This window comes from Pteropus vampyrus, unplaced genomic scaffold, assembly GCF_000151845.1.
Source record: "Pteropus vampyrus isolate Shadow unplaced genomic scaffold, Pvam_2.0 Scaffold24, whole genome shotgun sequence".
NCBI classification, from domain to species: domain Eukaryota; kingdom Metazoa; phylum Chordata; class Mammalia; order Chiroptera; family Pteropodidae; genus Pteropus; species Pteropus vampyrus.
In genome coordinates this window covers 10,250,419-10,266,847 of record NW_011888805.1, presented here as the reverse complement: position 1 = coordinate 10,266,847, position 16,429 = coordinate 10,250,419, and the positions used below count along the sequence as shown (strand labels likewise).

Below are 16,429 nucleotides of genomic sequence, written 5' to 3'. Positions count from 1 at the left end.
TTTAGAATTTATCAAAACAGTATGTTAAGAGTCTTTTTACTTTTGAGAGTATGACACAATGCATAGCTTTAGAACAAGCTAACATTACTATGATTCAAACATGTGCAACTGGTACAGTTCAGTAGTACAAACATGACTCAAACAAATGTACGATAGGCCAGAAACTTAAGTTACAAAATAAAGTCAACAATTAATACAGATAACTAAGTAAAAACCATTGCTCTCAGAGTGTGCATACCGAAAAAAACCCATAAACTTTACACAATAATTGAAATTATGCATTTCTACTCAGATTATTATGGCACATCACAAACACACATAAGCCTAAATTATGGTCACATTTTAGTTTTGTTCCAGTGATGCACAATCACATGAAATGTTATATCTGTCTTGTGTGAAATAAACATTTGGCTGAAGTACAATAGCTGCTGAGTTCAAAATATTTCATAAAAATGTTCAGACTAAAATAATCCTAATGTTTAGAATTATTTTTAAAGTCCTTATGAAGAGTCCTTAAGAATTATAGAAATAGAAGCAGTTAGGAAATTTCAGTGTATCTTGTCTATTTTTTTTAACATGAGTAAACAAATACTGGACTTAAAGTGCAGCTTCTTTCTCCTCTCCTTTCCACTCTTCCTCCCTTAGGAAAGATCAGTTGTGTTCATTTTTAGAATCTCCATGGAAGGTTGGAAACAAATTAAGCGACGGTTCAGCCTGTTTCTCTCGATAGTTGGTGATGGCCTTCCACAGTGTGCACAGCATCCCTCCCCTGTTTAAAAACACAAGACCGCGGTGAAGAGATCACTTCAAACAGTGCCCTTGAAACAGAAAAGTGACTGCTCAGCTTTCAGCTGCTGTGATCAGAACAGGAAGATCCTAGTCTTATCAGTCACTATGTATTCGTTTTGTATATTTTTTCTCATCAGCCCTCCAATGCTTTTCCTTTCTGCCCCCACAAACTATCAGGTCCCAAAGCATTTTTTTGATTTTCAGCACTTTTGAAATATGTCTTCAATAGAAGTCTGTGTAAATTATGTATATGTTTGGCCTGATAGAAAAAAATAATTATTATAAGAAACTATCAGATTATAATAGGTATTTGGATGACAAATCAGCACCTCATCCTACTATTTCTAAGTTTGGAATTTAAATCAGAGTATTTAAGGCAGCGTTAGAATAACTGCATGGTCTTAGCCTGAAATATTATCCAAAATATTCTTCCAGTTGATTTGCATTTACAAATACGGAAATATTGGTTATTAGAGTCCTCAACAATAGTCTAGTTCAAATGCATACAGTAATACTGTTGTGTAGATGTGGATGCCCATGCAGGGATAGATGACAGAGATATCAGGAGCTTTCCTGAGCTGCCTTTATGTCCAGGCCCCATGACCCCTCCCAGCTCTCAGGGAGTCACAACCTTGTGGAATGAGAAACACAGCAGCCCACAGTTTCCGCTCTGAAGTGCAGTCAGAGCCAGAGCCCCACACTGGGGAATCAGGAAGGGCAGGAGTGGGGGAGCCAGGCAGGGGCCAGAGCACATAAGGGAGCTGCACGTGGTCTGTCCTGGGTCAGAGATGAGGCTGGGAATGCGTGTGGGAGAGTGAGGACTGTCCTCCGAAGGCACCAGGGAGCCCTGGAAGGCCTTTGGCAAGACTGTGGACTGGATGGATTTGCCATCTCCTCCCAGGCACAAGGCCTCTCACCCGGCCCCACCGCAGCCTGGCACTGGCCCCAGTGAGGCCTCTGTGCTGGCTGCCCCAACCCTGGCAGGGGCACAGGCACACTTTTTAATCATCCTCTTATTCTGCTTCATGAATCTGAAAAATGAAAATTCTCTCTCTCCCCTTCACCAAGCATACATATTTTATACAGTCATTAGACGGTGGCAATAAAGTACTCAACAAAATCTTCCCTGGTCAGCATCAGCGGCCTAGGTGGGCAGTGAGGGGCCCCAGGGAATAAGGTCAGCATGGGAGACATAGCTTCGACCAGCCCACCTGGGGAATAAGGGAAGACTGAAGCGGGGGACTGGTGGCCACGTCTGCCTGGATAGAGAAGACAGTTCCATCTTGTCCCCAGGCAGGGGCTCATCATCTAATTTCCCTGGGTCTCAGCTGCTCTAGGCCCCGGGGTGAAGGGAACTGGACAAGGGGATCACAGGAGTGCTTCCTGCCCTGACAATCCAGGTGCAATTCTGTCGGGCACCCAGATATGAAGGGCCTGTCCTCAGGGTGTGACCTTCAAGGGCAGAGAAACCCCTTACAGTGTGCCCTGGGCTGCTCACTTCCTGTGTAGGCCCAGCAGTCTCTACCTCTCCACTGATGCCTTCCACATGTACCAGCCACTCTCTCTTCTTTTTCCTGATCCCCTTCTCTTTGCCCCTTGTGAATTCCCTCTCTTTCCTTGTGAATTCTCTCTCCCCCTTGTATTTGCCCTCATCTCTCCATCAACTCTCTTTTATCTCTCCACCACCCCCTTTTTCCTGAAATTCATTCATTCATTTTCTGAGAATTTGTGAAGCACTGCTATGTGCCAGCTATTGTCCATGCTGGGAGGTGAGCCTGGCAGATGTGGCTCAGACCTCGTACCTTCCCCAAACTCAGTGGTCCCCAACTTTTTCAGCATCAGGGACCAGTGTTCCTATGAGAATCTAATGCTGATGATCTGACGTGGAGCTGAGGCAGTGATGCTAGCTAGCGCTGTGGAGCAGCTGCAAATACAGATGAAGCTTTGCTTGCCTCCTGCTGTGTGGCCCAGTTCTTAACAGGCCACCGACCGTTATTGGTCCACAGCCTGGGGGTTGGAGACCCCTGTCCAAACTCTTTCTTTTGACAAATAGTCTGGTTCTAATATATATTTTTTGTGTTTCAATACCTTATTTTTATTGTTTTAGTTTTACTGAGATATAATTGACAAAATTCTAATGTATTTAAGGTGCACACAGTGGTCCCCAAACTTTTTGGCACCAGGAACTGCTGTGTGCACAAAGGGATTAAGAAGTACAAATGGATAGCTTCAGAACAGACATGGAGATGTAGAGTGTAGCATGGGGAAGATGGTTAATAATGTTGTAATAAATATGTAAGGGGGTTGAGGGGTACTAGATTTAGTGGGGTGATCACTTTGTGAGTTATGTGGATCTCTGATCACTGTGCATACAATTGAAACTGGTATAATATTGTATGCCACATATAAGTGGGGAAAAAACTCATTGAATTGTACAATGTAAAAACTCAAAGAATTTTACAATGTCAATAAAGACAAAAATATATATATAATATTCTGGTTCAACTCACTCAGTTTACTTAGATCAAGTGAGAACCAGAGATGTCAGCCCACGCCTGCAGAGTTGGTTAGAGCTAGTTAGGGACCCAGCCAGGCAGGAACCCAGACTTCTTGATCTCAGCCCAGTGCTCCTGCCATCATGACAACTGAAGGCAAAGAAAAGTGTTACCTTAGTCTCAGGCATTTTAAGTCATCACGTGTAGCATAGTAGAGAACATCCACTAGTGAAAAATCCTCAGCCAAAAACTGGAGAAAGTAAAAGAGGCACAAAAGTTAGAAGTTTTATACATCTTTAATAAACAGCAAACTCTATCCATAATGTAAACATTGGCAATAATAAAAAATGAACCTAAAAGGAAAGCCACTAAAAACACAATCTTCTAGAATTATTAGAGGAAAGTTCCCTATTACAAAATATTACAAAGAGATATATCCATATAACTTTCAAATGCATAGAGATTATAAGCAACACAGAATTTCTGAATTATCTTCTAATGAATAGATAGGATTCACTTGTAATTACATCTGCTGCTCATAAGAAGTTTAAGAAGTTTGCTACTGTACGGCTCTACTTTTCTCTAGATAAAAAGTGTTCCTGGAAAGGTATTACTTACACATTTCTCAACTTTCTTTTCATGTCTCATAAAAAGTACTTTATAATAACCATTAGCAAATCAGAGTCTTGAATTTAAACTTAAGATTTTAATGTTAACTCTTAAAAAGAGGGCAATGATTTAGTGGACCATCAGTTACTACTTAACTATTATTTGAGTCTCAGTTTGAGGAATAAATATTTGAGAGAACTTGATAGGATGCATTATTTTCCCAAGGCAAGAGAGTTGTTTAAATGTAGGTGGCTATAACTTGTTAAATGCAGATTTCTTAGGAGACCCTACATTTATCTAGTGGTTCAATAAATTATCAGGTCAAAAGAAAAGTCATCTTTATTCATAGTAATTTTTAAAATTTAAATATAAAACTGAAATTAATGTAATTAATTTCATTAAGAGGCCTTTTCTATAAAATAAAAATATAACCTCTTATTGTGTGTATATATGTAAATCTTAAAACACAAATGCTAAAGGATGCTGATTTAAAAAGTCTATTTGGAGTAGAGAATTAGATTATATAGATATAATATGGTTTATAGAGAAAGTGCTCCTGACATAAATTCACTAACTAGGTATATTTTATTAAGTATCAATAAATGGCCGTGACCCAGTGGAGTATAAAAATATTTTAAGAGAATTAAGAAGATAATGAAAGAGAATTAAAAACAGATTTTTGTCTTGATTTTTCCATCTTTCGTTATTTTCAATTCAAAACCATAAAAATCCTTGGGGGTCCTGGATCACAAAACTCATCGCCTTGCACATCTGCACCCCTATCCCTGAACGATTTCCCCTTCTTGTCTGCCCACCCAAGACACACACAGATGGCCTACTTTATTCCTACACAGTCCTAGACGTCAACTCATCCACCACCTTCTCAAAAAACCTTCCCCATCCTCTCCCTCCCTCCATCTCCCCTGACAACCTTTCCTTCATAAAATTTATTAGGACATAATTATACTTTCCTCTGTGGCATTATCCGACTATCATCTGCCTGCTCTTGTCTATAAGCCTAGTAGGGCAGGGCTGGGTCTGAGTTGCTCCATAGTGTATCCCCTGTGCCTAGCACATAGTAGGCACTCAACATTATGAAATAAAGTGAATTAATGCATGCCCTACAGATAGTTTTTTTTACCCGACTTATAGTGTCTTCATCAGCTCCATTTTCTCTTAGCCAGTCAATAAGTTCAGAATCTTCAGTATTTGTGCCAGAAGAAGTTAAGTGACACATAGGCAATCCAGGAATATCTATAAGAGAATTGAGGAGGCGGGTAAGGACATTCTTAGCTTTACCTAACAGAGGACATCTGAGACCCTCCCAGTCAACAATACTTGAAAAGATTTTGCTCTATCAGCGTATAATTAATAGAAACAACTGAGATTGGTAGTATGAATATAAATAAAATGCTTAAAGACTATTTAATTACTAGTAAATGGACAGTCAGAAGAAGTAATGTAATGACATTTATACTTTCCTATCAATTTTAGAGTTTCTCAGAATAAACTTGGTGTACCAAAACTGTATGGTGTGTTTTTCATGCAATAAAAACGAGCATAATGAATAGAGAATCTGATTATTATAAAAATCTTTTCCCACTATTTGCAATAAATATGAAAACACTAGAATATATAGACTACAAATGCAAAGATGACAAAAATGGTATTTTATTCTAGTAATCTCAATCTGAACTCTTTAAAAGAAAGACAAAAAGGTGGAGAGCCCTATTTACCTCAATAATATATAATCTCAGGAAAAGATGACTATGATTCATCTTATTTTCACTATATTTATAAGAAACGATAGTTTGCTACAATTAAGAATTGGATATTTAAAAGTAATTTCTGCTTGTAGTTGTGGTACAAGTGATTAAGCCATGAAATAAAACTGCCTATTGGCTTTCTCAGCTTTCCGTGGCAACCTGATTGAACAATTTACTTTAAAATTTTCTGCTTATTCACCTATTGGTTGAGACTTAAGCTTTAGGTGTTTAATTTCTTGGTCTTTATCTTCAATAGCTTGAAGAAGGAGTGCTTGTAATTCTTTCTCTTTCTGAATCAATTCTTCCAGTAATCTGCAAAAGAAAATGACATAAGTTGACAGCATAATATAGCTGGAGCAGCCACAAAGTGACCTTTGACAAATTAATGTCTCCGACCTTCTAGACATGGGCTTCTCAAGCTACAAATGAGCAAAGACACCCTTGAGATTTCAATGACATGCAGATTCTGATCCAGAGGCTCTGGGGAGAGGCCTGAGATTCTGCATTTAGTGTTATTCGAGTAGCTGGTCCACAGACCCCATGTTGAGTAGCAAAGCTCTAGAAGACAGTGTGCTTTCAGATAGGAATTCAAAACCTCCATCTCCCATTGTCTGCCAAAATCTTCAGAGGTTTTGAACTATTGTTTCTTTTTATGACCATAAATGGCAAAAAGTTATATATTATATACACACATACACACAGTGTATGGCTCTTTATTAAAAAAAAAAGTTGGTCAATATGGGTAATATAATAATGCAAAGCAGAAAGCTAGTCATTTTTTTAAACTATGAAAATTTGAAAACTATAGGTGAGGCCACTTATAGTATCTGGCATATCACTCAATAAATGTTACTGGTTATTATTGGGGTTGCTGTGGTTACTACTATTCCTCTCCCTTCCAAGGGGGTGGTAAAATGAGAAAAAGGATAGCCATATTCCTGGTACATTCAGTTCCTAGTTGGAATCTAATGCATTCTCCAAAGAAACTAAGGTATCACATTTATATCATCCTTCTCAGTCATGAAAGGGTCACTGTACAATTGAGAGTCAACTGGTAACCTACTCACCATTCTAACACTTTTCTTTGAAAAAATATTCCAAGTTATGAAGAGAGGCGCTCTGGTTTTTTAGAAAACTATCTTTGAGAAACTTGGATTCAGAATTATAATTTGAGATGCCTAATTATTCATAAGATCATCAAGATAAACCATTGCATACCCTACAGCTCTTAGCAAATTATATTTGTTTCGTTTTCTGAGTATTGATAGACTGAACTCAGGACCAGATTCTATTCCAAAAGTTGGTTTCTCCATCAGCTGTTATGTTCTTAAGGCACCACAAGTACAACTGAAAGACAGCCCTGGGTGTGTATCCTGGGTCAGCCACACACTGCCCGTATTAATTTTGACAAATTACTTGATGTCTCTGGGCTTCAGTTTTCTTATTTGTAAAAAGGAAAAGGGGAATTTCCTGAATCACTGTGAGCATTAAATGAGACAGATAGCTGAAGTGCCTGGCTTTTAATAAGGGCTGTTCAGTTCCCTGCTGCAGCCTCAGGCCCTGGGAAACAACCCTCACGGGACTTAGGAGAGGTTCCTTCCCTGATCCCCAGGGTCCACCCCTTTCCAACAGGACACAGATACATGAGGCTCTCAGGTAGGAGAAAGGATCATTGTTGAGTAGGTAGCAGAGGTGGGACAAAAGGAAAACACACTGAGAGGCCGCCAGGGAAGGTGGTTTGGGGAACATAGGTTGTTTAAAGACAACTGGGAGTAAGCAGTGCACTTTCAGATGGACCAAGCAGTAAGAAAGAGCTGACAGCAAGAGGGAGGCAGAGGATTAAGGGAGACTTTTATCCACTCCAAAAGGAATGATACTCAAAGAAATGTACAGCAAATTCAGTATGAATTTTTAAGTTGGCAATTCTTTGGTCCGGTATATATTTTTGTCTTCCTTGCTAATTTACGTGTATAGAAAAGTGATGGTATATTCTTGTTTTCTCAAAGACCACAATGAAATTTGCTAGAATTTAACCCTTGTTTATCTAGACTATATTATTCTCTTTTTATCTTTAAAAGCCAGAACTTAACATTGGAAGCAAAGTACTGACAGGCCTCCTTATTTGTCTCAAATCCACCTCTCAAAATTATTTCTTTTAAGAACATCCAGTATACCAGTTTTATTTTTACTTTGTCTTCAGTTAGTAGGGAAGGCTTTCGAAACCAACTCAAATGCCTGCCTCTCAGTTCCAGAAAAGTTTGGCAAGGATCTGCCCTGTGGTCAATTTTTTTTAATGTGGATAGGGGGAGTAGGAGAGGAAAATTAGATAAACATATAGCTCCTCCTGAGTTAGATTTTAACTATGCATTATTGTTTCACATTATTATCCCAACACCTTGTGTGAATTATTTTCAGAACATTCTATGTAAACATATCCTTAAATATAAGTAAAACATATATTCTAAAGCCATTTTGTTACTTTTTCCATTGAGTAATTATGGGTGATCTAATAATCAAGAGCTGGATAAACCTAATTTACCTTCATTGGTGATTATTCTAAATATAAAGCTTAAGATTTCTAACATGAGGGCTACACTCTTTCCTAAAAATACACTAACAATTCCCCCACATTTTTTTCTTTTGCAGTAAATGTACTTCAATATATCAAGTTATAGTCAACTGAAATGACAAGGATCAACATAGACATGACCAGTCCCTGATTTCCGTTGCTCAGTACTTGAACGTACTGAAGCAGCTGCCCTTTCTTTAAATCATGAATGAAGTGAACGTTATGCCTCATTTCATTTTTCTGGGGGTGCTGGAGAAACTGTGGGAGATATTCCTAAAAAAAAAACAAAAAAGGAGGCTGATAATCCTGTAGATGATACAGATTCAAGTATAAATACGTAGAGGAAAAAAAGCATAAATATGTGGGTTTCTGTGAAAAATGCAACTTACATACATGCTAATGTAATAATGAAATGTGGCAAATGTTAGTCTTTTCAACAGAGATGGGCAGATGTGGGAAGCAGGCCCTCAGCCAGCTGACAATCCTCAGGAAAGGGATGTGAGGACTTGAAGAAAGCAGCTGTTGGGGACTGCAGATGGCACGAGCATGGTAAACAGTAAGACAGAATGGTAAGACAGGGTAACTCAAATGGGCTAAGGAGAGAAGGAAAATGCTGCATTTAGTAGAAGCAGGCTCTGCTGACGTAAGCCAGGGTGTGTGGACAGAAAGTTTTAGGGCCAGAGAAGCAAATATACCAGCTCATTGGTAAATAAAGTAGCTTTACTCTCTGTATAATTATGACTGGAAGCCATGGGTAGAAGGGGGTGGGTGGGGTAGCTGGACCAAAACAATAATGAGTGAACTTTCCTTCTCTAGAGATCAGAGAGGGGTATGAAAAACAACTTCATTCAGGACTGGGCAACAGAGTCAACTAAAGAGAAGTGACTAAAGTTAACACCTACTACAATGGATGGAGTACCGTAATTGGACTATTGAGAATAGGAGGAAATGATGGACACAAGAGATTTAGACAGAAATCTCAAAGCAGAAAAGATTCAAATTCTTTTCCATTAAGTAGTAGAGATGATAAGTAAAGAACTGGGTTTCAGAGGTCAAGATTGAGATATGGAAGTCAGAAAGACACTTGCCCTTCATTCAGAAAGATTTCTGTATGTAAAGCATAGAATACATGTATAGATTTACTTAATTATGCAAAAAAAAATTCATGTTTCTGAATGTAAGATGAGCTTTGTACTCCTCATACTAAGTTTGGTATTCAAGCTTAACCTTAAAATTCTAAACTTATGACTAGAAATAAATGTTTTATCTCCCTCGTGAATAAATTAGTATTTTCAACTAAGGTTTCTAAATATTTAAACAACTTTTATTGATTTACTAAAAAATAAAAAAAAGTTTTCACTATAAATGTAGAGTCATAAAGTCAGTTGCCCACATGTCAACCGTAGCCAGCACAGGAAGCTATAAATCATAAAGATTCAGACCTTGAACTATGCCAACATCTGTGAAGAGCAGGAAATAGTTACTGTTTTCTTAATAACCCGATCATGTAGGTTCTGTTACCACATGAACTGAATAAACTTGATACTTCAAGAGCATGGGCTTTCTGTCTTTGAGCTATCTGTTGGATGGCACAAGCTGCTCTGAGTCTTCATCCAAGATACTCTATGAAGTTACAACAAAATTACTCTGAAAATCTCGGTGCACTTGGAGATTAAGCAGTGATCAAGAAAAAGGTACTGAAGGCTTGACTTGGCAGAAGCAGGACATGACTTAAGAGACTAAGATAAATCTCTTTTGTTTTATAAAGAAAGGCTTTAAATCAAGTTTACATGAATGGGATAAAGGAATCATATTTTATATTTTCTGTGGATCAAACTTTAAAATAGACCCAACATACATGCACTTATATAAATGTCAGAAAAAACTCACCCATGTCAGAAAAGGACTTACCTATTCGTTTCTATTTTCATCCTTCCGAGCTGTACATTCAGTGATCGGTTAGCATTCTGGGAATCATGGGATACAGTAGAACTGAGCGTGCTCACCCCTGAGGTAGCCACAGCATCTTCAATGATGGCGTGAGGTCTTTGGGCAATGTGATTTGCAGGCTGTTCCTCGTGGTCCTCTTCTGCATCCAGGTCTTCTTGATCCGCAGTATCACTCTCAGAAGCAAGGCTAAAATGTGGCCTTAGTTCTGTGAGGCACAATATCAACAGTGTTAATAAAATATGACCAATTGCTTTAATTTCTTAAGGCATGAATGTCATCTCCTCTGCTGTCAATACGATACACCTTCCAAACTGCTTTTCCAAAAGTGAGGGTGAACTTCTGAGCATTAATTCAGGTTTATTCTTCTGGTGAATTTGCAACATTCACAAGATATAAACATTCAGAATGATCTAATTCAAACAGAAGAAAAATGTTCACACTGCTCACAAGACATGTAGGAAAAAGACTAAAATCAGAAAGGCAATTATGTAAATACTTGTTGAGAATATAAAAATTTGTTTATACAATTCCTTTTTTTAGATTATATAATATCCAGCAACTATTATCTTGCTCAGAAACGAGGAAGGTGAAATATAGAGATTATCTAAACCAATGGAAGTAGACAATGCTTTTTGCCTGTAATGGTGAAAATGTAAGGGTTTGGGGAGAGTAGTGAAAATGCCACAGATGCTAATATTCTCTAGTAAGATTTCTATTTTTGAATATTGGTTGATTTTTAATGTGTGTCCTACTCTGACCTGTTGACTAACCACAGAAATTTAAAGTCCAAAAGTTACGTCTCCAACATAAGCACTCTATACAACATGAGCTCATCTGCATGTTACTTCAGCAAGATATTTGGATGATATCTTCCCATAGAAAAAATATTATAAATTGTGATTACATTCTCAAAATGGCCCAGAAAAAGAAGTTAAATTCATAATTTAAGTGAAATCAGGGTAGCAGAAATATTGGATCTTGCTCCATATACTATGGCCCATGAAACTTTTATCGGATCACAGAACCCATTGAGATTCTGAGGAAAGCCACGCAGATCCTCCCCAGAAGAAAAGCACATTCACACATTTTGCCTAGATTTCCTGAGGGTTCACAGACTCTCTGAAGCCTGTCCCAAGGATCCATAAACCATAGGTTAAGAGCCTGGGTGTGGGACAGAGGGCTCCAATACAGCCACTATGGCAAGGCAACCAAAGGCCTCCATTTGCCAAATCCACTAGGTAATTTTCTTTCCTTACTTTCCTGGACCTATGTATAGTATTTTTCCTCTAAACCTCTGGCTGCTGCTTCTCTTCTTGAAAGTCTTTTTGCCTATTCTCTGCTCTTAAAAGCTGGAACCTGGAATTCTACCTTTCACTATTTTGTTTCAACTTACTTGCCATGATGAACTCATTAAAACCTATAAAGGTTAAATATTTGTAATGTGTGGATAACAAACTATATTTCTAGCTCTGATTCTATTATATCTAACACTTTCTAGATATTCCTATTGGGCAGTCACTTCAAATTCAACAATCTAAAAATAAAAAAAGAAGTCATCTTTTACCCATAATGAAAACCAGAGTACTCTTCTTAGGGCCAGACTGATGTTGCCCTAAATTCATCTGTCTGTTTTTTGTTTGTTTAACTTTTATTTTTATGTGGTAAAAAGTACATGATGTAAAATTTAAAATTTTCACTATTTCCAAGTATAAACTTCAGTAGTATTAAGTATATGTGTATTGTTTTTCAACCAACCTCCAGAACTTTTTTATCCTACAAAACTGAAACAGTATACCCTGAAAACTGAAACTTTAAACAACAGTTCCACATTTGGCCCTCACCTCATCCTTGCTAACCACATTCTACTTTCTATGAATTTGACTACTATAGATACCTCCTATAAGTAGACTCACATGGTATCTATCTTTTTGAGACAGACTTATTTCACTTAGCATAATGTCCTTAATGTTCATCCATCTTGTAGTATGTGTCAGAATTTCCTTCCTTTTTAAGGCTGAATGATCCTCCACTGTAACTATAATACCACATTTTGTTTCTCCATTCATCTGTTAATGGACACTTGTGTTGCTTCCACCTCTTGGCTATTGTGAATAATGCTGCTATGAACTTGTGTGTACAAATCTCTCTCTCTGAGATCCTGCTTTCAATTCTTTTGTATATATACCCATAAAAGGAATTGCTGGATATATAGTAATTCTATCCTTCATTTTCTGAGAAGCCACTTTACTGTTTTCCATAGTAGCTGCACCATCTTACAATCCCACCAACAGGGCACAAGGGTTCCAACTTCTCCATATCCTTGCCCTTTATCTCTTAAGGTTAACCAGACTCTATCTCTACTCTGCTTTCTGCATTATTATTTTTCTCTTTCCAAAATCCCATTTCCTAATCCATCTATATTAGGGGTGACTCAAAATCAAGTGTTTTACTTTTGTAAACCCAGCACCTAGTATAGGTGCTAAGACATATTAACCTCTCAAAAATGTTGGCAAACTGGAAGAGTTGTTCTACTAGGATTATTTGTATTTAGAAGTGAACGAAATAATAAAAAAAAAATTTACTTTAAAAGTAACTTAATAAAGTAAAATTCTACGTTAAATTCGAACATAAGATTAGGCCTTTAAAATTTTTCTACAATTCTTCTTAAATTTCTTTTATGATCTCTACACTGAAATATAAAAATAACAGTTTTACTGTTCTGTTGGCTATCATCTCACTTTTGGGGAGGGATGATTTCTGGTATTTATTATTATATTTAAATGTTCTTTTATATTTCCCTAACTATGCATACTTTAAATTATCATGTTATCATTTTACATATGTATAAGTGACTAAAAAATTCTCTCAGATAATCTGAAGAAAGTAGAAAATTGTAAGCGAATGCAATATTTGTTATTTTGGTATTTCACGGTGGCTCCCTGAATATACACATCATCAAATCACACACTGTAAAATATGCAAATGAGATAGAGCATCTGGTTTTCGTCCTTAGAGATAATACTCTAAAGGAGAACTAGAACGAATACACAGAAGAGCCATAAGATCAGGTACAAAGATAACATCAAATTATAAGTACAAATTAATACAGTAAAATATCTTACATACTCTCAGAGACTTAGCTACGGGTATAATTCACACGTGCATGTATTAAGAGTGTAAGTGGAAAATAAGGCCCATTTGCAGTCACTAATGCCAGTGGTGGTTTACTAACTGACGGATTCATGGAGGCAGAGGGGCCTAAGCAGGATTCTGGAGGAGGGGAAACCCTTGGCTTAGGGGAGAAAGAGGGAGAGGTTTTGAGAGAAGGAAGCTCAAATGGTGGCCCAGAGGCCTTTGAGAATTGTGGAAAGCAGAGTGGACTGTCAGGAGGGAGCCAAGGATCAGGAGAAAGGAGAGATTCCGGGGGCCTGTAAGAGTGGACGGCATATAAACCCACGTGTGGGAACTTAGAGCCTGCGTGTGTTTCCAGAAGAGCAAGATGGGATTAAACAATACTATTCCCATCTCCCTACCCCGCCTCACACCCCAATTGGTTATTTTGTTAGAGGAAAATAACTATAACAAGCTGCTGTAGCACAGGGTATTTATGATGCCAAATAAAATCACAATACTTGTCAGTGCAGCATATACCTGCATTAAGATCCTCATTTGGCACAGAATGCTGGTCATTTTACATTAATGTGGACATGGGGCGCATGACTGATTCAGCTTAACAACTGGTAGCAATACCAAGAGCCTAAGCAGTTTTTAAAATTATCATTACTATAGGAAGTATGCCTACGTTATCAGTTCTCTCTACCTAGGCACCACCAAGGTGGTCTCTATGCTCAGCATTTCTCAATCTGGTCACCCACAGCCTGCACTTGAAGAGTAACAACAGATACTTAATGCTGCCAATCATTTTAAAGCAGGGGTCCCTAACCCCCAGGCCATGGACCGGTACCAGCTCATGGCCTGTTAGGAACAGGGCAGCACAGCAGGAGGTGAGTGGCAGGCCAGAGAGTGAAGTTCCATCTTATTTGCAGCTGCTCCCCAGTGCCAGCATCACTGCTCAGCTCCAGGTCAGATTGTCAGGCATTAGATATCATAGGAGCACCGGTCCCTGGTGCCAAAAAGGTTGGGGACTGCTGATCTAAAGGCTGATTCTTGATGACAGGTGAGAAAACAGCCTGAGAAAAAACTCATAAGGAGCTTGCACTGTACTCTCTGCTCTGTGTACTCTTGTTGGAGGAAAGTTTGGGCACTTTATTTTTTACTCTTTATTTTGAAATAATTTCAGAATAACAGAAAAGTTACAAAAATAGTACACAGACTTCCTATATATCCTTCAGCAGCTTGCCCTAAACTTAACATTTTACTTAGCTTTAGTACTATCATCTAAGGCAGGAAATTAACACTGATACAATACTATGAACTAATCTACAGACCTTATTTGAATTTAACCAGTTTCCCACTGATGTCCTTTACTGATCCAGAATCTCACACTGCATTTAGTTTTCCTATTTCCTTGGTCTCTTCCAATCTGTGACAGTTCTCTTACATTTCTTTATCTCCCATGAGCTCCACACTTTTGAGGTGTACTGGGTCAGTTATTTCATACTATGTCTCTCATTTCTGGTTCAACAATATATTGCTGTGATGAGGCCGAGGTTATGCATTTTTGGCAAGAATACACAAGAGTACCCTTCTAAGTGCATCATATCAGGAGGTATATGATGCTGATGTGTCTTATTACTAGCAACGATTACCCTGATCATTTGGTAAAAGGGGTGTCTGCCAGGTTCCTCCACTGTAAAGTCACAGTTTACTCTTTGTAATTAGTAAAGGTCTTGTGGGGAGATACTTCGAGTCCATTCAAATGTCCTGTTTCTCATCACTCTTTTGACTACTACTCTTAGCAGCCATTGATAATTCTTGCTCGCAGTAACTATCACTGCTTTGTTTGCCTAATGGTGATTTTCTATTTCTTTCATTCCTTCTATATTTATTAATTGGAATTCTACTAAAACAAAGAGCTGGTCCTTCTCCTCCATATATTTATTTAATTACTTATAGCAGTATAGACACATAGGCATTTTGTTTATTCTATGTGCTATAATCCAATGCTGTCATTATTTTGTTTTATTTTATTTTATTGCTCAAATTGTTCTGGCTTAGACTTTTAGGAATTTCCTCAGCTGTCTCCAGTGTCCTATCAATAAGCTTCCATCCTTTTAGGGGTGCTTTTCCTTACTTTTGACATCACAAGATGTTCTAGATTGGTCTTGTGTTTCCCCTGCCTCAGGCCTGGAACCAACCATTTCTCCAAGGACCTCTGATTCCTTTTATTGGAGAAATGGTGTTTAGAAACCAAGATCTGGGTCCTTGCCCCAAACGGATCTAGGAAATATATGGGCTAATTATGGTATACTTTTAAATTTGTTCTTTCCTTTATTTCTTTCAAAAATTGGTTGGTTAATTGAAGCATTTTGTCATCTAAAAGGAATTTTTATCAGGGAAATATGAAGACAGGCATTTTTAATGTAATTTCCTTGAATCTTAGTTGTATAACAAAACCCTTAGGGACATTTGGAAATTTTATGGAACTGTCAAATGCTTGGAATCAGTTCACCTTGGTCATATATTTCATCATTTCTATAATGGTGTATGGTATGTACTGCCTTCCCCTATCCTAAAAGAAATACAAAAAATACTGCATGTAACCTTCTTCTAAAAAAAATCCTTTCAAATAATTTTAATTGTTATCTGAGACTCCTGGTGGCCTCAAAGAAACCAACTTCACAGTGGAAAGACAACTAACTTTCCTTAGCAAACTCCTTTCATAAAGAATGTGCCTTGTTCTACACATAAATAGGCTGGGTTAAAGCAGTGTCCATCACTGGGACAGCCAGGCGAGGAGACATGGCTCCTGTCACTCTCCCTGAACTTAACAGCATTTCACCTACATTATGATAATCAGTGTGCTTTTTAAACTTTGTTTTTGAAGAATTTTATATTTACAAAAATGTTGCAAAGATAATACAGAGAATTCCCATATACCTTCCACCCAGCTCCTTCATACATCTTATATAACTATGATATATTTGTCAAAACTAACACTGGCACACTTCTACAGGCTAACCTACAGACTTCATTCAGATTCCACCAGTTTTATACTGATGTTCTTTCTCAGTTCTGGGATACAATTCATTGCATTTAGGTAATCTATTTTTAAAAAGTTTTTAAAAAAA

General features: G+C 37.8%; 1 protein-coding gene across 1 annotated transcript in view; it reads right to left on the bottom strand.

Moving 5' to 3' along the window:
- The window catches only part of MAP3K5 (mitogen-activated protein kinase kinase kinase 5), a 168,962-nt gene continuing 152,533 nt past the window's right edge, over nt 1-16,429 (bottom strand). Inside the window, exons 26-30 of the mRNA XM_011356168.2 lie at nt 10,140-10,383; nt 5,859-5,971; nt 5,035-5,147; nt 3,458-3,534; nt 1-769 (exon numbers count right to left, since the gene is read on the bottom strand). Of these exons, the coding sequence (XP_011354470.1) occupies nt 652-769; nt 3,458-3,534; nt 5,035-5,147; nt 5,859-5,971; nt 10,140-10,383 (665 nt within the window). The 3' untranslated portion in view covers nt 1-651. The remainder of the gene's footprint in view (nt 770-3,457; nt 3,535-5,034; nt 5,148-5,858; nt 5,972-10,139; nt 10,384-16,429) is intronic.